The sequence below is a fragment of the Macrotis lagotis genome, chromosome X (genome assembly GCF_037893015.1).
Source record: "Macrotis lagotis isolate mMagLag1 chromosome X, bilby.v1.9.chrom.fasta, whole genome shotgun sequence".
NCBI lineage: Eukaryota > Metazoa > Chordata > Mammalia > Peramelemorphia > Peramelidae > Macrotis > Macrotis lagotis.
In genome coordinates, this window is record NC_133666.1 from 586033764 (window position 1) to 586060929 (window position 27166).

Consider the following 27166-nt stretch of genomic DNA (forward strand, 5'->3'; position numbering starts at 1 on the left):
TCCAGAAGAAAATTTTAAAATTATTCAACTACCTGAACGCTACAATAAAGAAAAATCCTAGACATCACCTTTTAAAAAATTATCAAGAAAAACTATCCTGACATTCTAGAATTAGAGGTCAAAATAAAAATTCAAAGGATCCACTGATCACCACCTGAAAAATGATCCCAAAATAAAAACTCCCAGGAATATTACAGTCCAATTTCAGAGTTCCCAGAAAGCAGCCAGAAAGGAACAATTCAACAATTGTGGAGTCACAGTCAGGATAACACAAAATTTATCAGCTTCTACATTAAAGGACTGTAGGACTTGGAATATGTTATTCTGAAAAGCAAAAGATTACAACCACGAATCAAACACTCAGCAAAATTGAGACTATTATATCAGGAAAAAAGAGAGACATTTAAGGATACTGGGGACTTTCAAAGTTTCCTGATGAAAAGATCAGAGCTGGACAGAAAATTTGATCTTCAAATATGACTCAAGTGAAGCATTAAAAAGGTAAAATATTCTACATGGGAAAGTAATGTTCATAACTCATGTGAACTACATTATTAGGGCAGTTAGAAGTATGTTTGTGTGTGTGTGTGTGTGTGTGTGTGTGTGTGTGTGTGTGTGTATATATTATATATATATATATATAGAGAGAGAGAGAGAGAGAGAGAGAAGGGCATGGGGTGAGTTGAATATGATGGGATATCTAAAAACATAAAATTAACAAATCAGATAAGAATGCATTGGGAGAAAGGGGTAAATAAAATAGGGTAAATTATTTCATATAAAACAGTCAAGGGCAGCTAGGTGTAGTGAATAAAGCACCAGCCTTGAAGTCAGGAGTACTTGGGTTCAAATCTAGTCTCATGCACTTAATAATTACCTAGCTGTGTGGCCTTGGGCAAGCCACTTAACCCCATTTGTCTTAAAAAAAAAAAAAACCCCACAGTCAAGAAAAAGCTGTTAGAAGTACAAGTAGGGGGAAAATGAGGGGAAGTGAGCGAACCTTACTCTCATCAGAATTGGCTCAGAGGTATAACCTACCCACTCAATTGGCTATAGAAATCTATCTTACCTTACAGGAAAATAGGAGGGTGAAAAGGATAAGAAAAAGGGGGCGAGTAGGTGGATGATGGAAGGGAGAACAGTAAAGCCAGACAAGAAATGCAAATTAAAGAAATGCTGAGATACTTAACGTATATGGATTAGATTGGCTAATATGACAGAAAAGGAAAATGACAAATGCTGGGATGGATGCAAGAAAAATGACACATTAACACATTTTCAGACCTAACCAATATATCAATTTATTGCCAGGGTTTCTATTTTTTTGTGGTTGTGAAAAATGAATAAGACCACCAATGAAATAATTTTAAGTTGTGGGGCAGGGGGAAAAAGAATGATGATAAAAGAATTAAAGAAATTTCCCTAGTATGATGAGTGATCTTCTGGAGAGGATTTAGGGGAAGATAAAGAGTTATACATGATGAGAAAACTGAATCTTTTGCAAGACATAGGAAGAATACTCACATTGCCAAGATCATAGATTCATTCAAGTTCAAATTATAGGCATGGATGTTAAATATGAAAATTAAATTATAATTTAAAAGAAAAGAACTATAATTTGGCACCAGAGATTTCACAAGCATTCTTTGACAGTCACAGGATCAAAGGATTTAAAGATGTAGAAGGATCTAATCCCCTTGGATTAGGTCACTAAGAAACAAAGAAGAGAAACTTTCCAGAGCTCATACTGGCAGTTAAATGGCACAAGTGAAATTTAAAATTAATCTTAATGACATAGAGTACATAATTCCAGAAGTTTTAAAATTTGGCTGTATTTATATTATACTGTAGGGTACTAATAGTTTGGTTTAGAATATAAATACAAATTCAGCTATTCTTACAAATGAAATTATGCCTGCAGAAGGTAATGGCTACTTTCTGTATTTTCTGCTCAGGAAACAGAATACCTCCTTCTAGCACACTTCTAAAAAGTTATCACAATTGATAGCTAGTATAGTTATCCTAATTATTTGTATTTTAAGGAGTTTTTTAGTCCAAGTTTCTTCTGAAGAACAGCCTTAATAAGGAATGTCATGGACCCAGCTCTGGACCTTGGCCACCTATGGGCTAGGAGACGCCCAGGGGTGTGAACCCGCCCACATGGGTGCTGGGAGCCCCCCAGTAACAGGAGTGGCTCCGCCCATGAGGGAGGAACAGGGGAAGAGCTGGGGGGAGGAGCAGAGGACTATAAAAGGGATGGGACTGGGGAAGAGGAGAGCCATTTTTCGCTGCAATGTAAGCAATAAAGACCTTCTTGTTAGACTGCAACCGGGTGCTCTGTCCAGTTATTGCCCTCCTTCCCCAAAGGAGGGTCTGTGACGTCTGAAGACCGGGGAAAGGTATGTATCCAGGTGAAGGCTGGGGAGAGGTCCCGGAGCAAAGGGAGACTTTTTAGCTAGAAGAAACTCAGAGTGGCTACTTCTCCAGGTCTCTTTTCCTTTAGAGAGTCACTAAAGTGGGGCGGCTATAGGTGGCACAGTGGATAGAGCACTGGTCCTGGAGTCAGAAGTACCCGAGTTCAAATCCGACCTCAGACACTTAATAGTTACGGAACTATGTGGTCTTGGGCAAGCCACTTAACCCTATTGCCTTGCAAATAAACAAACAAACAATAGGAAGTCACTGAAGAAAAGGAAGCAATATTGTTAAGTAAAGATTTCATAAAAGGTTATCTTGTAGGATGGTAGGGATCTGGCAGTTGGCAGGGCAGATATATATACTTATTAGAAATACTGTGCTTCCTCCAAAGTATTTATGTAATAAGTATTCAATAATAATTTGTTAAATTAACTATATTAGGATTTTATAAAAAGTATTTCATATAAAATACAACAGAGATCAAGAAGAGTAAATTTAAGGATCATAGGACTATCTAAAAGACATGATTAAAAGAGAAAAAGTCTAGATACCAAATTCCAAGAAATCACAAAACTGCACAAACCTCTTAAAAAATTAGAGGGCAGGGGGCGGCTAGGTGGCGCAGTGGATAAAACACAGGACCTGGAGTCAGGAGTACCTGGGTTCAAATCTGGTCTCAGACACTTAATAATTACCTAGCTATGTGGCCTTGGGCAAGCCACTTAATCCCCATTTTCCTTGCCAAAAAAAAAAAAACCCTAAAAAAAAACCCAACAACAAAAAACCCTAGAGGGCAAAGTGAAAATAAAAAAAAAATCTTAATATCCAGAAACATTTTAGGCAAAATCTAGACTTTCCAGTCAAATATTGCAGATACGCAGAAAGAATTCAGTTAACAAGAAGTCACAGTCACAGTCGGGATCATACATGATTTGGCGGCCATGACTATAAAGGAATGGGAAGCTAGTAGTATGCCACTCCAAAAGACAAAGGATAGAGTTTTATCACCAAAAATAACAAGTTTCAAAACTGAATATAATCAAACAGGGAAATGGACCTTCAAAGAAACAGGATTTCCAAGACTTCATCTATGTGGAAAATTGAAAGTATCAACAAAGGTGTTAAGAGAACTAAATGAATCAACAATCCTAAGAGACTAAATATACTTAAATGCTAAGACTGGGAGATAATACATGTGGCTTCTTTTGAACCCTATTATCATTAGGAGTCACAAAAGTAGTCTAATTTGTTAGAAGGACCCAGAGTAGTTCTGTTATATCTCAATAATCTTAAAAGAAGAATGGAAAGGAGTGAGCAGAGGAAAAAGGGAGATTTAACATAATTTACTTTATATATTGGGAATTGGCAAGTAATAAAGTCTATAAAAATGAAGAAGAAACAACATACATTCTCAGAGATGGATATGCAGAAATGTATTTTACTGAACAGAAGAATAGGAGGAAAGGGGGAAAAATGGTATTAGAGCGCAGGTTAAGGGAAGGATTAGTTCAAAGGAAAAAAAACAAGGAAATACAAGATAGTTAGAGCTCTTCTTGTGGTAGCAAAAAATTGGAAATTTATCAATTAAGGAATGACTGTGAACAGATTACAGTATATGCATTATCTGATACAATTCTACTGTGTAACACAAATTGAGGAAGGGGGTAGTTTTAGAGAAACCAGAGAAAAATTGTATGAATTGATAAAAAATGAAGTAGAAGAATAATTTACATAAAGACAACAGTACTACAAAGTCAAACAACTCTGAAATATTTTGGAATACTAATCAGCATAATGACTAAATACCATTCTAGAGGTCTAATGAGGAAATAATTTGCTAACCACTTTTTGATAAAAATAAAAGATTCAGGTACAAAAAGTTATTTATTTTGCTTGATTGTATGTATTTCCAACAGGAGTTTTACTTCTCTCTTTTAATGGGAGTGAGGAGGGAGGAAAAAAATAGATTTTTACTCATTGAAAAAGAAATTTAATTAAAAAATTAAATTTTATACTTACATTTAATAAAGCTCTTCAAATTATATTATTTTCTAGCATTAAGCTATAAGTTATTATACAGTTTTCTACTGAATCAAAGAATATAAAATCTAATTAATGTCATTTTGTGATAAAATGAGATAACATATGTAAAGTGCTTTGAAAAATCTTAACTATGTAAATTTGAAACACTATTTTGAGATGAAAAAAGATTTTTATTCATGACTAGACCAGTAGTTTCCTAATGAATTAAAAAAAATAATTCAGCATTGACACATTTCATTACCAGCTGTCTTAAAAATAAAATTGTTTTTTGAAGCCCTAACACCAACTGTAAGAATTAGCACAAGCCCATGGGGCTTACAGCTTAAGGGAAAAAAAAAAAAATCAAAGCAGATTAAGAAAAAAATCATAACAGACATTCCCTGTATTCTCAATCATTTGGTTTTCAGAGTCATATACCTATGTGAAATAGTACAATTTGCAAATTTAATCTTTAAATCTCAATATGCTTTCTTACCAAGATATTAAAAAGAAAATATTTTTCACCTTATAATAAGGTACTACTTGCTTTTTCAATGGGGGTAGGGAAGGGAGAAAATTTGAAACTTAAGATTTTGGAAGTAAATGTTGAAACTTCCTTTTGCATGTAGCTGGGGTAAAAATTTAAAAATAAAATAAAAATGTATAGTGTAGGTATACTAATGAGCAGTAAAAAGTTGAAATAATAATAATAATAATAATAATAATAATAAAGGGAGAAACAAGGAATCTAAATATTTAATAAAGCCAAGGGTCAGCCTTATACAATTTCACCAAGCTAATGATAGTCACTATTTAATTATCAATGTAGTTAGTATAAGAATAAATATAATTTAAAGCTTTTTGGTTTTGAAATGATTAGGGTAAAATTATAAAGATGCTAAAATAAGGTTTATGGAAATAAATTCCAAAGCTTTATAACTTATTAGAAAAGAGCTTCTTACACACACACACACACACACACACATCACTGCACAATTATGGTTTTAATTTTGCATCTTGCTTCAAAAATGCATATAATTTCCACTTGTTAAAAATAACAATAATCTTGTGCAGTTCTTTTAATCTTATTCTTAGTACTTTTTTCTGCTTCTAAATAGATGGCAATGACTATGTAGTATTGTGCCATAGCATATTAAATTAGGCTCATAAATGTTATCAGCTTTCAAAAGTTCTGACCATTATAATCTAAATTCCTATGCTCTACTCATGTGACCTTTATTGTACCTCAGCTACATATAATGATGATCAAAAACTTCATCTTACATTCCCACTAAAATTTTACCTTTTATGATTCAAAATGTTGAAATTCTACTTCTAATCACAATTTTCTTTGTTCATCTCTCCCTTGGTTCTTTCTAAAATGATAGTAAATCATGCCACTACCACTCCAGTTTCTTCACTGCTAATTATTCTCTAAATTCATCAACTAGTGGCAGAGTAGAAAGTGCTGGGCATGGACTGAGGAAGACTCATCTACATGAGTTCAAATTTTGCCTTTGACACTTACTAGTTGGGTGACCCTGGGAACTTAACCCCATTTGCCTCAGTTTCCTCATCTATAAAACGAGTTGGAGAAAAAAATGGCAAACATTTCAGTATCCTTGCCAACAAAATCCCATGTAGGGTCACACACACACACACAAAATCAGATACATTTGAAAAATGATTGAACGACAAAATTCAAAACCACTATAAACCTTACTTATCTCCTTTTTACTTTCAGTTTTGACTATATAATCCTATTCCAGCTATACATGTTTTGTTTTTCCTATAAATCACTTGTTCTCTTCCAACCCTTGGAAAAATTTGTATAAACTGATGCAAAGTAAAGTAAGCATAACCAAAAAAATAATTTATGCAGTAACTACACATAAATGGAAAGAACAGTACACACCAAAAAAATAAAAACTGAATGCAACAACTATAAACATTCAACAAGACTCAAATGAAAAGATGTAAGAGAATTATTCCTTCATCAAAGAGGAAAGTCCACCGGTATTAAAATTTGCACATTTAAGGAGTTTTTCAATTGCGTTGAGTTTTCTCTTTATATAAATTACTATTTGGCATATGAGATAGCTCTCTGACAAGGGCAACTGATGACATAAATGTATTTTAATAAAATCAACATATTATCGATTCAACTTTCTAATCCATTCTGTTCCCCTTTTATTTTAATGGTGAGTTGAGTCCATTCAGTTATGATTGCATATCTCCTTCCCACCTTCGTGTATTTTCTCCTCTTTGCTCCTTATTAACAAATAAGGTGACGAGAAAAACTGTGACTTACATTTGGTGCTCTTAGCAATAGACTATTAGTTCTATCACACCTCTTTTGTCCTACCTGGCCCACAATGCCAGCTTTTTATATTTCTTTTACTTTTAAACTTTCCTTCATATTCCTCATCCAAATATCCCCTGCCTCCCTTAGATCCTTCTTTATCTTTCCATTCTATATTTCTCTGTGTTTGTAATTATATTCAATTTTCCTTTCTGATGAAAATAAGGTTCATGGGAATGCTTTTATGACAGTGATCCCCCCCCTCATATAATACCCACTTTACTCATTTTGTGTTCTCCTAAGATCATTAAAACAGAAACAAACCACCCAAAGGTATTCTCTCATTTTTACTTTACTCTAGGACCCTTAAAGATAATAGATTTTTGGATCAGCTAGGTGGCACAGTGGATAGAGCACTGGCCCTGGAGTCAGGAGTACCTGAGTTCAAATCCGACCTCAGACACATAATAATTACCTAGATGTGTGGCCTTGGGCAAGCCACTTAACCCCATTGCTTTGCCAAAAAAAAAAAAACACACAAAAAAAACACAAAAAAAACCCACCTTGAAAAGGATAATAGATTTTTTTTTAGGTTTTTTGCAAGGCAAATGGGGTTAAGTGGCTTGCCCAAGGCCACACAGCTAGGTAATTATTAAGTGTCTGAGGCCAGATTTGAACCCAGGTACTCCTGGACTCCAGGGCCAGTGCGTTATCCACTGCGCCACCTAGCCGCCCCTGGATAATAGATTTCTAAGAAACCATGCTTCTTATCCCCATGTTAACATCTCTACATATTATAGATTCCAGTTAAACAATTCACATCTACCCCATCACCCAATATTTCTCTTGGTGCCTATATTTCCACTTCCAAAAGTCTACTCAGTTCTGGCCTTTTCATTAGGAGAGCTTAGAAAAATATCTATTCTATTAAAGACCTATTTCTCACCTGATCCCAGGATTATATTCAGTTTTGCTGGCCAGATTATTTTTTGAGTTATAAACCTTCATTTCCAAACTCTTACTTCAAAAGAAGCTTCTTTTGTGTAATCCTTATCTTTGTAGGTCCTTCCTACTTGAACTCCTTTTTGGCTACTTGGAACATTTTTTTCCCTTTGTCCTGGAAGCTCTTTAGGACATTCCTGAGAGTTTGTTTTTTGCAGTTTCTTCCAGAAAATGACCATTAAATGCTTTCTATTTTTACTTTGGCCTCTGGTTTTAAGAACAGCACCCATGACTTTTTCTGATCATGGATTTTAAATCGTCTGGTAATTCTTCTATTATTTCTCTCGTTTTGTTTCACTAATTTCATGTTCTTCCTCTGGTACGTTCCAGTTTTCTAGGACATTCTGTTCAGAAAGCTTTGGTTATCTTTACCATTATATAACTTCTGTCTTTCTCCTCATTTTAAAAATCTTTTAGGCTGTTGTCTCTTATATACAAGGTTTGTGAAAAGTTTTAGTAGGGGCAGCTGAGTTGCACAGTGGAATGAGCACTGACCCTGGAATCAAGGAGGACAGGAGTTCAAATACAGCCTCAGACAATAACTGCCTAGCTGGGTGAACTTGGGCAAGTACTTAATCCTACTGCCTTAAATGAGTAAAAAAACAGTCTTAGTGTAGTTTTTAATCTTGAATAGCACAACGGTTCAGAGTAAGATTAAGTTTTAATGCCTTAAAACTGAACTTGCTGGATAACACATGCTTACAATGTCACTGTGCTCTTGGCTCCATTACCTTTTAAGTTTGCTCAAGATTTTGCTCAACTGATTATTCCCATTCTTCTTTTTTTAAATTATCAGCACTTCCCTCTCTAATGATATATTCTTCCTAATGATATATTCTTCCTCAAGGAGAAGGTATCCAGTTCATCCATGTTCAGGACGCCACTATCTTTAAAAAAATGTATTTTGGTCATACCAACATCTCAAGCTATTTTCTCCTCTCTTGATTCTGGCATACTATAAAGGAGTATTCTAGTCTATATTCAATAATTTCATTTTCTTTTTTCCTTTTTTAGGTTTTTGCAAGACAAATGGGGTTAAGTGGCTTGCCCAAGGCCACACAGCTAGGTAATTATTAAGTGTCTGAGGCCGGATTTGAACCCAGGTACTCCTGGACTCTAGGGCCAGTGCGTTATCCACTGCGCCAACTAGCCACCCCATGTAGTTTCATTTTCTCATTGCTCATTTATTCTCCAACCTCTATCAGTCACTGTACTGAAATCCATGTCTTGAAATATTTATCAGATTCAAGTCCTTATCTATGAAACTTGTCTTCACTACAGACTATCTGCTACTTCTTTTACTTACACAATACCAATCTCTCTTGGCTATCATGTTACTTCTGTGGTTGTTCCTTCCCTTCTTCCCTTTCCCATCCCCTTCCCAATGGCCTACTGGATAATTCTACCTGAATACATATACTGGTTAATACTTCAAGCAGAAAATAGTCAAAAATCAAACATTTTAAAATAACAAAGAGTACAGTAAATAAAGTCAGAGGATACAAGTTAAAACTCAGGCTTTTCTATTATTTGTAAGAATGTGGCAAATTATGTCATCTCTATGTGCCTCATTTGTCAAAGAAGAGGTGGGGTCCCAAAATCCAATCTAGCCTTGACAAGTCTTTGCAGAATCCCCTTCATATTATTGGCTTCCGTCTGTTGATCTTCTCCAATTTATTCCATCCATAACTTGTTTATACAGTTGCCCCATAAGACTGTGAGACCTAATTTGCACCTGACAGAGCAAATACTTAATACTTTTGTTATACAAAGCAATGGGGTTGTGACTTGCCCAAGGTCACACAACTAGTAAGTATCAAATGCCTGAGGCTAGATTGGAAGGCAGATCCTCTTAACACCAGGACAAATGATCTATTCGCTCCACCAACTAGCTGCCACCTTAAGAAATACTTGACTATCTGATTTACTCCACATCTAAACAGTTGTCAAGTCCTGGTCAATCCCACCTCTGCAACATCTATAGCATTTAGCCCAGTTTTTTTTCTATTCCTACTGCTGTGAGAGTATTCTATACCCCTGTAAGTCCTGTTCATTGCAATAGACTAAGGTCTACACTATTAAGTCATCTTCTAAGGCATAAAGTTTATATTTCTTGACAAACTGTAAGCAGAAATAGGACAGAGCTATATCTATAGAGATTTACATTTGTACTTAGAAATCAGAAAAACTGCAAATGTTTCTTGAATTGAATATAGCTTCTTCATCTGATAAAAGTAACATAAAGAAGATTCCTCCAAGACCCTTATCTTTGGATTCTTGGTTTTTTGCAAGGCAATGGGGTTAAGTGGCTTGCCTGAGGCCACACAGCTAGGTAATTATTAAGTGTCTGAAGTAAGATTTGAACTCAGGTACTCCTGACTCCAGGACAGGTGCTCTATCCACTGCGCCACCTAGCGGCCCTTATCTTTGGATTCTTATAAGGATGAATAAAAAAAGAAAAGCACAATGCTAAAAACCACCAGTAATTAGAGAAATGCAAATTTAAGCAATTCTGAAGACCAAAAAAAAAAAAAAAAAAACAAAAAAAAAACACCACCCAACCTGACAAATATGAGGAGGGCTATGAGGATATAAGCACATTCACACACTACACTACTGGTAGAACTGTAAATTGGTCCAGGCACTCTGGGGAGTAGGGGAAAAATAAAAAATGTTTCCTGAAAAAAAAAAAAAATCCAATTTTCAAGTCATGATGTTTTGGACACTTAACATCAGATTTGTCATTTTTTACAAGCCATCAAAGGGGAATTTAATTATAATGTAGTATCATTTGTAAGATGGGATCATGAAATGCTTAACTTAGTTAAACTCTAGGATAGTACTAGAAGAACGAAATGAAAGTTTATTCGGACTAAAGACCCTTTTGTATTTATCTTGTACTTAAAAAGTGGTCTGAAGACAGACAGTATGCCTCCCAACCCTTCCCCAAAAATGTACCTCTTCTGGAAGAGCAGTATGTTGTACATCTGAAGTTGCAAGCAGTAAAACTGGAGCAAATGAAGGGATATTCTGTAATAATGTGGTAAAAGTAGCTTTAAGTGTTAATCCAACTGTTTCCCACCACAAGTGGATATGAGGAACATATACTATACTTGGGGCTGTTCTCTTGGCTTCACGGATCACCTAAAAGGAGAAAAATTATGTTTAGTTATGGAAGGCAACAATATCTGAAGTGTGCTTAACTTTCCAGAAAAACCCATGAATTATAAAAATCTTAATTTTAAAGAAGTTTCTTGCAATTTATTCACAAGTAACCATAAGTTCTGTGTCAAGTCATTATATGTCTTCAACTCTTGTCAAGTGAGTAATTAATTTGATAGGAAATTTTAAGGAAAAATTATTCCTATTAAAGCCTTCTTATTCAATTAGTTATAAAAATTCTTCTATAATAATAAATCAAGGTTAGCTTTAACAGCTTGCTTTTTTTAAAACTCTGATCCAAAGATGGAAATTAAAAAGAAAAAAATCTATTCATTATAATTGTAGCTAGTATCTATAGAATCCTTTGTTTCACAAAGCACTTATGTCATTTCATTTCATCTTTTTAATAACTATGTGTGAAGTGCTACTATTATCTACACTTTACAAAAGAGGAAACTAAGGCTGAAAGATAAGTAACTTGCCCAGGGTCATTTAGGTATAAAGTGTCAAAGTTAGAATTAGCATTCAGATCCAACATTTTATTCACTATACCTCTTAGTTCCTCATTATATCAAAGATTGAGATGTTCTAATTTTTTCCTGCAAGATATTACTTTAAACATAACACTTATCTTTTAGTTAACACTGAACTACCTGGGCACATGTTTCCTCAGGTGATGTGGTACTGACTCCAAAAAGAACAGGAAGATCCAAGGTATATACTGTAAATTTTTCCAAAGCATGAATCACAGCAGGTGCCAAATGAGAACTCTGCCCAAATCCTGGCTCTCCTACTATCAAGATTCTTGGTCGAAAAGATGTAGGCTGGTGATAAGCATTTCTAAAATGACAGTGAATGTACATTAAAAAAGTTTTTCAGTAAATGTTCTAAAATGATAACCCCATCCCCAATTACTCATGTTTGAACATTTATAATTCCAAGGTTTAACTTAACCCACCTTAACAAATAACATCGCTATACTATTATTTTTTTCAATTTCTTTGGCACATAACTTTTAGGGTTTTTTTAAGTTTTTGCAAGGCAATGGGGTTAAGTGGTTTGTCTAAGGCCACACAGCTAGGCAATTATTAAGTGTCTGAGGCCAGATTTGAACTCCAGGGCCAGTGCTCTATCCACTGCACCACCTAGCCACCCCTGGCACATAACTTTTTTTTTTTTTTGCTAGGCAATGGGGTTAAGTGGCCTGCCCAAGGCCACACAGCTAGGTAATTATTAAGTGTCTGAGACCAGATTTGAACCCAGGTACTCCTGACTCCAGGGCCAGTGCTTTATCCACTAAACCACCCAGCCTCCCCGGCATACAACTTTTAAAAAGCAAACTAATCTATATAGAAATCTAATAACAATAATATGTGTTACCGTATGAATATTGACAACGTAATTGAACACATTTCCTAACACAAGCTAAAGAGCAGTATGAAGTGAACAGGACAGATAGATGATAAACCAATTTGCATAAACACAAATACAAGTAAATTCATTCAAACCTAGCCACAAAGGGAAATGTTTGTTTAAAATGTATTAGGTGCTCCTAAGGCTGCCTTACCATTTACCCTTTGGTTTCAATGGAGTCTCAGTGATAAGTGTATCCTTAAAATACATAAAAAGCATACCTATTGAGATGAAGGAAATTAATATTTTCTTTTGTTTTACTGAAGGATTTCTGAGAAAGTCCATTTTCATATACCGAGAGAACTTCATCATCACTATATGCTAAGTCACTTTCTAGTAGAGGGCCAGGGACATCTACAAAACAAAACATCCCATCTCACATTAGTTATGACTTCACTGGGTAAATTTCAAGATTGTATATAAGGCAGAAAACTTAACTGAACTAAGGTGAAATTTTATATTTTAAGGTAAAATTGTATTATATTTAAAATGCAAAAACATTCTTAGGTACAGGCAAGTAAAAACAGGTATTATAGCCTGCTGGCTAGTTTACTGACTTCAGATTTAGACTGCATTGCAATTTGCAAAATGAGTTTACGCATGAGAAGTGGGAGGATTCCTAGGAAACTTTCAAGGGAGAAAACCCCTAGTTTTTATGAAGTCAACAGATGACAAATGATCATGAAAATATGTCACAATTGATAGACTAGGATAAGTTTTATCCTTAAAAAGTGTCACGTTTACAAATATTTTTAAAATTGAAAGAAATTAACTTTAGTGGACACCCAGTTTAATCCTTCTCTAAAGCATTTTCTAACATAACCACATAATAAAGGGACACCCACAGCATCTGCTTAAAGAACTACAATTAAGGGAAACCTACTACCTCCTAAAGCATTCTTTCTTTTTTTTTTTAGGTTTTTGCAAGGCAAATGGGGTTAAGTGGCTTGCCCAAGGCCACACAGCTATGTAATTATTAAGTGTCTGAGACCGGATTTGAACCCAGGTACTCCTGACTCCAAGGCCGGTGCTTTATCCACTAGGCCACCTAGCCACCCCTCCTAAAGCATTCTAAATTTGCTTCTCTGTAAACTTCTTCCCATTACTTTCTAAAGATAAACAAAAGCCTAATCCTTCTTCCATAGAACAGCTCTTATCATTTCATTATCTGTTCTGAATCTTCTCTAAACTAAGCACCTTCATTTTCTTCAACCAATCTTCATAAGATATAGACTCAAAAACCTTCAAATGATACTAAGACACTCGTTTATTTAAGATTTTATACCTGATTTTGGTCCTTTATTTGTTCCAAGTTCTGCATGTGGAAACACTCTTTGTATGGCCCCTAAAATCTTATGAACAGTGCTTTCAAGGAGAGGTTTCACAATAGCAGACAGTGCTTGTCCTGGTGACGTCACAGCCCTTTGAGAAGCTGGTATTATCTTTTGCATAGCTACTACAAAATCCTTAGCTGAGATATTAATTGATGATAGATCCAACTGTAGTTTCTCACTACTTGTATATATCTGAGGGTAACGTCTACGTAGAGCACATAGAGCAGCTTCAGAACAAATGGACTTGATATCTGCACCACAATATCCTATTTAAAAATAAGTTATAAAAAGAGAATAAATCTTAAAATAGTACAATAATATTGTAGTAATGAACTTTACGCAAAAAGAATCTACCAATTCTTCCAGATGAAAGGTGATATAGACATTGTGAACAGAGATTTTGACTCAGAGCCAAAAGGAACTAGGATCAATCCTTCATTTTACAAATGAAGTTAAGTAACATCCAATAAAGTACAGTAGATGTATTCAAGTAGAGTGATACGAGAGCCAATGTTGGCAAGAAAAAGAAAAAAGTAATAAATCATTTGAGGATGCCTTCTCACAAACCTTATATGTATTATCTATATTATATTCAAGTCTTGGGCAAGAGGGAAATGGCAAAAACTAAAGGGTAAATAAGAAATACAAAGAAATCTCCAATATCAGTTATAAATTTGACCTTAAAAATAAAAAAAATCCAACTGTACATTGTAAATTTTTAAATATTTTAGTACTCCTTAAAAAAAACGTTTACCAACACATTTTTCTGCAAGTTCTTCAAGAAATACATCCAAAGGCTTGGGATTCCAATCTCTTGTGTGAATCTTTAGAATTTCTTTTCGTGCCTAAAAAAACAAACAAAAAAAACACTTAAAAAAAATTTAAGAACAATATCACTTTTCCAAAAATGTTTTTAATGGCTAGACATTTTATACTGGACTTTTAGAATGGATTCTTTAAACAAAAAAAGCTAACTGATGGTTAAAGTGAAGAAATGAATTAAGGAGAGAAAAGGGAGGTTTTAGGTACTATTTGTAGTTAATATTTTCAAAACAACTGTTATTACACCAGCCCTCCCCCATCTTTAATTTGTATTAATGAATTTTCTATTAATTCATACTTTCAATATTTATATTAAAAGAAATTTAATCTATCAGAATTTAAGAAACTGATTTTCACTTTAAAACGATAGTAATATAGTAGCTGTCACTTGAACAAAGATAAAGTAACATTATTAAATTATTTTTAAGAGTGCATTAGTTTTTAATCATTTATTCAAGAATGATTTGCTTCGTCTCCATGCAATAGAGAAGTATTTTAAAATGGTTTGCTGGGTTTGAAGACTACGTTTATGAAATAGTTATTAAATGGCTAAAACCAAGAATATATTCCAAATCAAACTTAAAACTCCTATCAGGGCAGATCAATCAATCACATGTAACTTAGGATTTGTCAGGAGTTCTGAGAATTTCAAAGACAACATACTCACAAAGATGATAGCATAGATCTGAACACCTAAGTCTTTCTTGATTCCTAGCACAACACTTACCATACTCACTCAATCCCTTGCTCTTAACTTGAACTTGCAAATATTAAAATTATTACATTATATATTATCTGGAAAACCATGTTATACTAGAGTCAGTCTCTATTTTCCAGGTATATATTACACATGGGCGTTTGTGCATGTGCAAATTATTTGGAAGGTGGAAGGAATTTGTCTAGGTGCTGTAACTTCATGTTCTATAGAAAAAAAATTTCCTAAAATGAAATGAAATTAAATGTTAAGTCCTTACATCTTTATCAGGTAAGTTAAAAAGGAATTCTCTGTCAAATCTGCCAGGTCTTCGTAAAGCAGGATCTATAGAATCCAATCTATTGGTAGCCCCAATTACAACAATTTCTCCTCTGCTATCCAATCCATCCATAAGTGCTAGTAAAGTAGAAACGATGGAACTAAAAACAGAGAGACAAAAAGAGATCCAAAAACTTTGGTTCAGTAAAAGTGGAGTAATTTATTAAAGTAGGATGACATTTTATCTAAAAAAACTTTCTTATCCTTCTTTCCTTTCTATTAAGAGTAACATTTTTAATCAAGGTGATCCATTTGAAAATTAATCACTTTACTATGCATTTAAATAAATGAATTTTACTCTACAGCTCTCTGTAGAATTTTTCAGTGAATTAATCCACAGTAAAAAGCAAATGCTAAATATCTATAATAATTAAAGAGCAATTGACTGGCAGGAAGGAATGCTGGGATCTAGTTCTGACTCTGCCAATTATCAGCAGTGTGATAGCTGGCAAATCACTTAAACTGATCAGAAAACAAGTTAAAGAAAGAACTTAAGAATCACTGGCCTCTGAAAATCATAATTAAAAATTACACATTACACTTCAAGAAATCATAAAACTGCTCATTAAGATCAAATGACAATGTAAAGGTAATAAGAATCCATTCATCTTGTAAAAAAAATCCCCAAAGTCACAGAAATGTCACAGCCAAAAGCAAAAAATAAATAAATAAATAAATAAAAAATACAGGGGTAGCTAGGTAGCACAGTGGATAGAGAACCGGCCTGGGAGTCAGGAGAATCCAAGTTCAAATCTGGCCTTAGACAATAATTACCTAGTTGTGTGACCTTGGACAAGTCTCTTAATTCCATTGCCTTGCCAAAAAAAATAAAAAATACAAGCACTCTGAAGCAGTTCAGGTATTTAGTAACTATATTAAGGATTGCTTAAGAATTGGAAGCTCCTACTATAAATGGAATCTTAGCATACAATATCACTTAACAGAAAAGACATAGATTTTCAACCAAAAATAATTTAGCCAGGTAAGTCAAGCATAATTCTACAGGGTATAAAAAATTTCAAATATACTTGAGGAAAATAGCAGAGTTGAGTAGGATTACTGAAATTCAAATAATCCACAGAAACCTAGAAAGACAATTTTATTTAAGTAATTTCAAGGAGCTTATGATGATGCAGTGCTTATATAGAAATAGGTGAAAATGAAATAACTGCTTTCAAAAGGTATCAGGAAATTAAACATGAAAAACAAATTCTGTGAAGATAGAATGCTTTTCTGAGGTTATAAATGGAAAGAAAAGGGAAGGAAAAAAGACAAACACAATAGTGTAGAAATGAGAAAGGGAGTGGAACTTGTTTTTGTGTCATAATTGGGGTAAAATAATAGATATACACCTCGAAGAATGAGCAGGAAAAATGTTAAGAGTAAAACACTATCAAGGAAAAATCAAATAAATGCAAAATAAACAGGATGTTTGGAAAGATTAAAATGCAAAGAGAAAAGAACTTAAAAGAGAAAAAGGTTCCTTAGATTACTATTTAAACCAATGAAGGAATGGAGGAAAAAAAAACTGGTACATGAATGCAAAATGTTATATAGTTATAACATATTGTGTTTTAAAAAATGACTAAAGATAAGATGCCTGAAATTTTGGGTAAAATGAAAGAAGTAGAATCAGAAGAACAATTTCTATTAAAATGGTATTGTAAAGAAAAAAGATATCTTTAAAAAAATTCAAGAACTGTAGTCACTACAATGACCAATTTTATTTCTAATTGGGCTGTGGTGAAGCATAGTGTTACCTCCCTCCTGACAGAAATATGGACAACAAAGTGCAGAAAGAGACATATTTTTGGACAAGACCACACTGTGGGGTTTGTTTTGCTTGATAACACTTACTTATTAAAGGGTTTTCTTTGTTTCATTTTCTTAATTTTTAATTGGAAGAACTTGAGTAGGAAAACTGATGCCAAAAAAAGGTCATAGCAATTTTTTTAATGCAAAAAAAAAAAAGAACAGAAGGTAATTCAGAAGAGATTAGACAAGCAAGGAATCTGTAAAGTAATTAGGATTTACTGTGAATGTGTACAATTAAAAAGGATGTATAAAAAAGAAATTCAGTTTCATTTGGAATCTTCTTTTAAATTCTGCTATTTATATGTAAAAACTCTTTGTATTACTGTTCGGGCTTAGAATAATTAAAAAAGTAGTAAAAGTACAAAGACTAATTTGCATGAAAATGGTAAGGTCAGAAGAGTATACCAGATGAATAAGCCTTTGGACATCAACTAACTAAGAATGCAGCAATCAAATAAGACGAGAATTGATGGAATACATCAGGCATCACCTCACCTGTAGAAGGCTAATGCAGACACTGGTACAGAAAGGTTGATTGTAGAAAATTAGTCATATAAAAATCTTACCTGTGAATCTGATCTTGTCTGCTTGATCTAACAGGAGCCAAACCATCAATTTCATCAAAGAAAATAATTGAAGGACGCATTTGATAAGCCTAAAAGGCAAATTAAGTACTATTGTTGTTACCACAAATATAAGGAACATATAAATTAGATCTTCATTTTAGTCAAATTTCTGCTGTAGTTTCAATTTAGCTGTGCATAATCATAAAAATCAAATTCAACTTAGTTTTGGTAAATGATGACTAAATTTCTAAGTAATGAATTATAGATACTTAAAATTCAAATTTATATGCAAAATTCATCATTGATATTTGTTTTCATGTAAAAAGCCAAAAAGCTTCTATTAGATTCATTCAAATATTAATGTACTCTACTGAATATTTATCCAGTTTCAAAAACAGTGTGAAAGTTCCTCCCCATCCCCAAGATGTATACAGTACTGGGTATAAATGAATCTAATTTTCTTACCTGATCAAATAACAAACGTAGTTGTCGTTCAGATTCCCCTACCCATTTACTCAAACAGTCAGCACCTTTCCTCATAAAAAAGGCTACCCTTTTATCACCTTGACTGCATTCATTGGCAAGTGCTCGGGCAACAAGAGTCTTTCCGGTTCCAGGAGGGCCATAGAACAAACAACCCCTGTAAAATAGAAAAAAATGTTTGTCCATTTTCAAAGAAGACCATGACATTAGGGAGGTGATGCCATGACAAGCATATGAGTGAGAGGGAGCTATACTATGTCACTGGCCTTTCTCCTCGAGAGCCGTTGAGTCCAGTGGCCAGGATGACTGGAAATGGCCCTGGATGTGCGGCAATCAGGGTTAAGTGCCTTGCCCAAGGTCAAACAGCTAGGACGTGGAAAGTGTCTGAAGTCATATTTTAACTCCTGTCCTGAATTCAAGGCCAGTGCTCTATCCACTTGATACCTAGTATACTTGTCATATAAATGTCAAGACAAACCAGAAATTGAAGGTGTAAAATGGTGACATATTTCATGAATTTATTTAATAAGCAAATAATCAAAGAATTATAATTCAACAGTACTGAGCATTCACTGCATTACATGCAAGCTTTATAAGTTTATAAGTCAATGTTTTAGTCTTTTTTTAAATTTATTTTTTATTCTCATTTTGTACAAATGTTTTTCTTTACATTAATAAAAATTTTTAAAAAATAATAGTAATAATTGTAGGTATGGCCAGGTGGTGCAATGGATGAAGCAACAGCCCTGGAGCCACGAGCATCCAAGCCCATATCCAGCCTCATAAACCCCAACAATCACCCAGCCACGTGACATGCAAGCCACCCGATCCCCACTGCCCTGCAAAAACCCAAAAGAGCCAAAATAAAATAAAATAGTAATAATAGTAGGGGTGGCTGGGTGGCAGACAGAACATTGGCCCTTGAGCCAGGAGCACCTGGGTCGGAAACCGGCCCCAGACACCCAAAGATCACCCTGCTATGTGGCCCCAGGCAGGCCACCCAGCCCCACTTGCCCTGCACCCTCCCCCAAATAATAATAATAGTAAAAAATGTGTTTCAGTCTTTGTTCCAACACCATCAACTCTGTCGTGAGTGGATCACATTCTTTATGATAAGTCCATCACAAAAGTTAATTCCATATTTTTCCAATGTTGCCATTGCTGATCGCAACTCCCTTCTTTCTTATTTCTCCACTACCATGTACTCTATTTTCTCTCTCCTTTCACTCTGACTCTGCTGTAGGGTTGCTGAGTGGCGCAGCAGACAGATCCCTGGTCCTGGGGCCAAGAAGCCCCGAGCCCCCATACCACCCCTTAGGCCCAGAATCCACCTGCCCCTATGGTCCTGGGCAGGCCATTCAATCCCAGCCCCTTGCAAGAAGTAAAAAAAGAAAATGTGTTATACCTGACCACTGTCCCCCCATGGTCCATCCTCTCCTCCTTTATTCACATCCCCACCCCTTCCCCCTGCTCCCCCCTCCTTCTTACTCCAGTTGTCTATACCCCATTGAGTATATTTGCTGTTTCTTCTCCTAGCCATCTCTGATGAGAGCAAAGGTTCCCTCATTCCCCCTTGCCTCCCCCCCTTCCATATCATTGCAATATCTCATTGTAATAAAAAAAAAATCTTATTATGTGAAATAGCTTGGACTATTCCCCCTCTCCTTTTTCTTTCTCCCATTCCATTTCCCTTTTTTTCTTACTGACTCCATTTTTACACCACATTTTATCTTTGAATTCAGCTTTCTCCTGTGCTTCAACTATAAAAGCTCCCTCTACCTGGCTCTATTAACTGAGATGGTTCATATGAATATTATCAGTATCATTTTTCTATACATGCAGTTCATCCTCATTAAGTCCCTCTTATTTCCCCCTTCTCCTCCGATCTCCATGCTTCACCTGAGTCCTGTATCTGAAGATCAAACCTTCTGTTCAGCTCTGGCCTTTTCAGCAGGAACATTTGAAATTCCCCTGGTTCATTGAAAGTCCATCTTTTTCCCTGGAAGAGGACATTCAGCCTTGCTAGGTAGTTCATTCTTGGCTGCATTCTAAGTTCTTTTGCCTTCCGGTATATTGTATTCCAAGCCCTACGAGCTTCCAGTGTAGTTGCTGTTAAGTCCTGTGTGATTCTGGCTGCATGTAATATTTTCTCTTTGACTTGGGAGTTCTGAAACTTGGCTGTAATATTCCTAGGGGTTGGTTTTTTGGGATCTCTTTCTCGAGGGGATCGGTGGATTCTCTCCATTTCTATTTTGCCCTCTGCTTCTAGAATATCAGGGCAATTTTCCTGTAGTAATTCTTCGAAAATGATGTCAAGGCTCTTTTCCTGATCATGACTTTCAGGTATTCCAATAATTTTCAAATTATCTTTCCTAAGTCTGTTTTCCATATCAGTTGTTTTTTCAATGAGATATTTCACATTTTCTTCTAATTTTTCATTTGTTTGGGTTTTGAAGTATTGATTCCTGATTTCTGGTAAATTCATCAATCTCCCTGAATTCTATTCTTTATCTGAAGGATTTATTCTCCTCAGAGTTTTCTTATCTCTTTTTCCATCTGGCCAATTTTGCTTTTTAAAGCATTCTTCTCCTCCATAACTTTTTGAACTGTTTTATCCATTTGACCTAAGCTGTTTTTTAGCATGCTATTTTCTTCAGCATTTTTTTGAATTTCCTTGACTAAGCTGCTGACTTCATTTTCATGTTTTTCCTGCATCTCTCTCCTTTCTTTGCCCAGTTTTTCTTCTAACTCCCTCATTTGATTTTCAAAGTCTTTTTTGAGCTTTATCATAGCCTGAGCCCAATTTCTGTTTTTCTTGGAGTCTTTAGATGCAGGAGCTTGTGCTTCCTCATCTTCAGACTGAGTATTTTGATCCTTCTTGGGCTCATTTGCAAAATATTTCTCAATGGTCTTCCTCTTGTTTATTTGTTTGTTCATTTTCCCAGCCTAAGCCTGTTTTTTGGGGGTGCTTCCTGAGCTTTTGGGACATTCCCACAAGGGTCTCAGTGTGTGAGGTTCTGTCCTCCCTCCTCGTCTATGAATGACCATAAGCGCCCCCCTCTGCCACGGGGCTGAGGTGGGGGGGGGCCCTAGACTGCGATCAGGATCTGAAAGTGGTCAGAGCTCCAGAGTCCTGTTCCAGGGGCAGAGGACAGAGCTCTGCAGTCTCTCTTCACTCCCCTCCCTCAGCTCAATGGGCTCATGCCCTGGGGGCTCTTCCTTATTAGCTCCACCTGCTTCTGTTTCTGGGTCTAGGCTGCCAAAAGACCAGGCTGCTGGCTGTGTGCCCTGAGGGCTGGGCTCCATGTGCTCACTCTGGCAGAGGTCCCCCACTGTTCCCCCACTTTGTGCCTGGTGCTCCTTGGGGTGCAGCTCAGGAGACTCCCCCGTTGCTGTGAGCCTTGGCTCCCAGCACCCTGGGGCTGCCTCCGGGAGGCTGAAGTTCTTTGGCTCTGGCGGGCCACCCCTCTGGCGGGCGCCCCTCCAGCCCCGGGGGGAGCAGAGCCCTTCTGCTCTTCTCCAGGTTACCTTGAGTAGGAGAACTGCCTCACTGGGTCCCTTTGTGGGTTCTGACTCTCGAAAGTTTAGAGTCCTTAGTTTATGAGTTTTTATCAGAGAGCTCCTAAGACTCGATCCCTTCATGTCGCCATCTTGGCTCCGCCCCCCCCAATGTTTTAATCTTTACAAGGATGTTTTATTGTAGGGAATACTTATTCTTTATTATTATTTCATCTCTGTAATTTTAAGGAATGATAAATAACCAACTGGATATATGCTGTGAAGCTTTGCAGAACTATACATTTACATATTACAATTAAGCTGTCCTAAAGGATAAAAACCAATTACATAAGACACAAAGCACATCCATAGCAATGAAGTATAGAAAGTTATGTGAGATAGTACTATCATTTTGGTAATGCAAAAAAAAAAAAGCACAAATTAGAAGAGAGTAGGGGCAAAATTCAATTTTAAACTAAAAATATCTGCTTCAGATTGCACAGATTTTCAAACTTTTTAATATACTGTTTAAAAAAGTGACATGGCCACTGCAAATAAATGGCTGAGCCTTAAAATTTTTTTTTCAAGTAACCAGTCATGCCAGAGGAATCTCATTTCCTTTATGATAGCAATACAAACTAATAGATGAGGGGAACTCTATTTTGATTTTAGTAAAGCATCTAATTCAGAATCTCTTAGTCTTCTGATAGGGAAAGGTAAAAATAAAATGGATTAGACAATTATGACAGATTCATTACTGACTAGTTGGCCATATTCAAAGTATAATTAATGGTTCAATGTCAACTAGTCATAAGAACTCCATTGTGGCATCCCATGGATTTGTGTTTGATTTTATGCCATCTAACAGTTTTATCAAAGACTTAAGAAAGGCACAGATGGGATATGCTTATAACTTGGTAGTCAATATAATTGCTTTCTGCCTTAGTTTACTCATCAGCAACATGGAGATAATAATAGCACCTACCTCCCAGAGTTGTTGTGAAATGAAACATTTGCAAACCTCCAAGTGCTATTGGAAATGTTCACTATTATAACACAGAGGTAGTAGGGATGGCTAACATACTGAATGACATATCTGAGTACATTAAAAGTAAGATTAAATTTAAGAGGAGAATAATGTAAATTTTGCAACTGAGTACCAAAACAAACAAACAAACCCAAAATACAAGTATAATATAGGGTAGGTATGGATAGAAGTAGTTGGTCTAAGAAATATTTCGGCGTTTTAATGGCTTTGCAAACTCAATGTATTTTGTTGTGCAATCATATCTGACTCCTATAAACCCCAACTGGAGTTTTCTTGGTCAAGATACTAGAGTGATTTCCTTCTCCAGCTCATTTTTCAGATGAGGACACCAAGGCAAATAGGGTTAAGTTGCCCAGAGTCTGAGGCTGGATTTGAATTCAGGTCTCTTCCCTATTTCAGGTCCAACATACTATCTATTGTGCACCCTAGCTGCCCGTGTTTAGTTATCAGTCAGCAATGCATCAAGATAGCGAAATCAACAAACATTTATTAAACACCAACTTTGAGCCAAGGCCATAAAAGTATAAGCAAAGTGATGGTTCTGACCCCAAGGGGCTGCCAGCACAGTGTAAAAGAGCTGAAGAAAATCAAGAGTGCAGCCTGGAAGGGAAAGAACATCTGACTTGTCTAAGACTCTCCCTTAAAAATGGAAATTCTCAAAAGAATTACTAGGGAGACAGATGGATGGGGTAGGGAAGGCAAAGGGTACTTCCAGTGTGTGAAATTCTGGAATAGGCTGAGCTTTCTAGGGAAGAGAAAATGGGACATTATAGAGAAAACTTGGGAGTCAGCAAGAATACAAAACAACAAGAAAAGAACAAAACATTCAGGATCTGGGGAATATGAACAAGAAAGCTACTTGTGACCCCAAGGTCTAGAAGTGACAAGCATTAGAGACAATCTAGTCCAAGTCCTTCCTTTCTCCCACAATGAGCTGCCAAAGCCACCCAGAAAACAAGGCAAGATGTAGCATGCTCCTCTCCCTTGAGATAACAGTTTCTGTAGGCTGGAAGTTTTGAGAGCAATTGGCAATGTTAAGCAGGCTCAAGCAGAACAAGGGATTTTAAGCCCATAAAGACTAAAAATATAAGCACATCAAAGCTAAATTTTCTCCTTCAGGCCTAAAACTCAAAGTTTCAGCAGCAGTTCATTTCCTTTCTTGGCAGTACTATAATATGATTTTCTTTATTTGAAAACACAGGCTATTATTAATGTTACCTTGGTGGCTGAATTTTAAATCTTTCAAAGACTTCTGGATAAAGCAACGGAAAGACAACCATCTCTTTTAGAGCTGCAATATGGTTTGAAAGTCCACCAACACTATCAAATCGCACCTAAAAGGAAAGAAGTTCAGCAGTTAAACATTTCCAAATCTTAAAATTCCAAAACACAATATACAACTCACTAACCCAAAATATCACTTTATACACACACACACACACGCGCACACGCAAAAGTTCTAGTCAGTTCTGCTTTAATGCCCATTTTGAAAACATAAATTTGTTTCCAACACAACAGACATATTAAAAATATTTTGAGCATAACTCAATTTCATGTACAATTCAGGGCGATCTTTCTCCTGTGAAAACCAGTGAGAGATTCAGAAAATTGTACCACTTCACAATGACCCCAAAGTGGCAACCTTCTTGACACCCCTTTCCAGAACAAACTCCAGACTTCTGTCAAGGTAAAGGATCTTATTTATTGTGCATTTCCTGAGATAGTAGGGAGCTGTGAGCAGAAAAGGGCTGGTTTAAATCATTTTCACCATACATCCTCTTGTGAAATGGTCTTGTAGCTAGCCTAACTCATTCAAGCATCAGTCCAAACTAGAGGACGCAGACACTATTTATAGTATTATTTATGTAATTTCTCAACTTAGGACTATCCAACCTTACTTTTAAACAATGATTTACCATTTTAGTGAGAGCTCTATGGTAACCCAACTTCATTTACTTAAGTAAGTAACCCCACAAGGGGCTAAATTTTGGACAGCCCTGATTTAAGACATCTAAAACTGTGCTGTTTAAATTTTTCCCCTTTTCATTAAAAAAAAAAAAAAAATATATATATATATATATATATATTTTGAATTTTACAATTTTCCCCCAGGCATTTTTTTTAAAAAAAAATGTCACTGAAAAGTTTTTGAGAATTGTACCTGTCTCATTTTTCCCCATAAACTCTGATTTTCAGTGCATGATTTTGCAAAGTATGGGGTTTTTTGGAGGGGGTGGTGGGTGGGGAGAGGAGATGGAGACAACACAAATTCCATTATAGCAAAACTATTTTGTACACATTTCATTCAACACTTACTGAAGAATCTATTTGCATTGGATCAACATCAGCCAAGCTTGCACCAATTTTCATTCGATCTTTATGAATTCCTTTTAACTCATCTTTCCGAAAGTTCAATGGAAGGCACCTATTTTAAAAAAATTCACCAATATTATAAAAGTCATTGCTTAGATGACAAAATTTTTTTGACTACACAAGATCATAGCACTTTTGAATTAGACAAAATTTTAACCCTTTAACTTCTTTATTTTTGCTATTAGGATATTATTATGGCCCAAAGAAAAATACTAATTTTTGAAATGCTAATTAAATCATTGATGCTTTTCAGTCAGAAGTGTCGTTTCCTTTGGTTATAATCATCTCAAGATAATTATCTACTATTTTGAGACACTATTCTAACAATACTATATAAATATCAGTCATACAAATGACATATTATCAGTGAAGTCAAAATATTCCTAAATTTAGAATTCCTATAGATATGACATATTCTTATAGATAAAACCAAAACAAAAAAGGAACATTAGAAAAGACAGAATTTTAAAACTCTTTTAGTTCTGAAATATATATTTACATATCTAATTGAACATGGGAAAAAGCTTATATTCTGACAATTTACTTAAAATTAACCATGTTATGTACAAATTATCCATATCTGGTAATCTTAACACAAATTAGCATTTACTTAGTATGTCCTATAGTTAACTTCCTTATCCTGTCACCTCTTTTCCATTTTATTTTGCAAGTAGAACAATCTGATATCTTTTAAAATAATCTCCAGGGATTATTCCAGCAGGGAACCTAGTTAAAACTTTGCAATTAAGAGGTATTCTCAACAAAAAATTATTAAAAGTTAAGCAGATTAGCTTTTGATGCCACAAACCCATAATAACCAAAATTTGGGGGAGAATTAACTAGGGCATGAAAAATCTTAGAAAAAAATTGGGAATACTGAAAAATCATATCCAACGTGCACTCTAACCTCTGCTAGAATAGAATGAGAAAAATATAAAGATTGTGCCTGCAAAATTAAACAAGTTAACAAACTCCAAATCTACATGTATTTCATGAGGTGATACCCTAACCTTGATTTTTTATCCCTTCCTATAAAAGGCTTAATTAATGAGAATTTAACATTTACATCACTTACCTGCTAATAGCCATATTGCGACTTCTTTTCCTTCGCCTTTCAAAATGTTGCTCGTCATCAGAAGAGGAAGAAGATGTAGAATCACTATTATGGATTGCATGCCTTCTCCTTAAATATCATATTAAAGAAAAAGTTTCAAGTCAAGTTGTATAAAAGAAAAAAAGTCAATCCACAAATTTTTAACAAGGCCTACCAATATTCAGACATCATGCTAGATTCTGTGTGATTATAAAGAGAAGGAAAAACCAGTAGAACTAAAAAAAAACTTATCACAAGGCCCAAAAATGGAAAAAAATTTATAAAAATATGAGTATATTTGAAAAATAAGCTAAAAAAATTTCAATTTATCTCATCTCACAAAGTCAAGACAGTCTTTTATCTTCTACTATACACACACACACACACACTTCTGTATAGCAAATCTTGTCATTTTTCTTGGCATGAAAAAGGATTTGGGGGACATCTTCAAAACTGCAGATTTTAAATAGACATCTATTAATAATATTTAGATAAAAATAAATTCATTTATTTGGGAAACCATGCTGAAGGAAGCAGATATAATATCAAAAGAGCCTTCACTTGTTTAGCAGTTCTAATCCATTCACTACATTGCACTCATCCAGTAGCTTTCCCAAACCTTTTAGAACTTCTTGAAACCTTGTGTGGCTTCTCCCTTTCCTTCCTCCCACTAACCTGACAGTCTTGTTTCATATTTCATTGAAAAACAAATAAGAACTGGAAATTGCAGGGAAATGAGAAATTATAAAATGATACTACTGTGATATAAGAAATGAGTTGAA

The 27166-nt window shown here is 35.2% G+C and overlaps 1 protein-coding gene across 3 annotated transcripts in view; it reads right to left on the reverse strand.

Annotated features, from left to right (window-relative positions):
* Window positions 1-27166, reverse strand: part of ATAD2 (ATPase family AAA domain containing 2) — an 83697-nt gene that overhangs the window by 25659 nt on the left and 30872 nt on the right. For all 3 annotated transcript variants that reach the window (XM_074201582.1, XM_074201581.1, XM_074201583.1), the window contains exons 9-19: window positions 26367-26474; window positions 25235-25343; window positions 24137-24252; window positions 18355-18529; window positions 17890-17978; window positions 15450-15609; window positions 14408-14498; window positions 13605-13919; window positions 12541-12673; window positions 11560-11746; window positions 10703-10888 (exon numbers count right to left, since the gene is read on the reverse strand). In XM_074201582.1, the coding sequence (XP_074057683.1) occupies window positions 10703-10888; window positions 11560-11746; window positions 12541-12673; window positions 13605-13919; window positions 14408-14498; window positions 15450-15609; window positions 17890-17978; window positions 18355-18529; window positions 24137-24252; window positions 25235-25343; window positions 26367-26474 (1669 nt within the window). The remainder of the gene's footprint in view (window positions 1-10702; window positions 10889-11559; window positions 11747-12540; window positions 12674-13604; window positions 13920-14407; window positions 14499-15449; window positions 15610-17889; window positions 17979-18354; window positions 18530-24136; window positions 24253-25234; window positions 25344-26366; window positions 26475-27166) is intronic.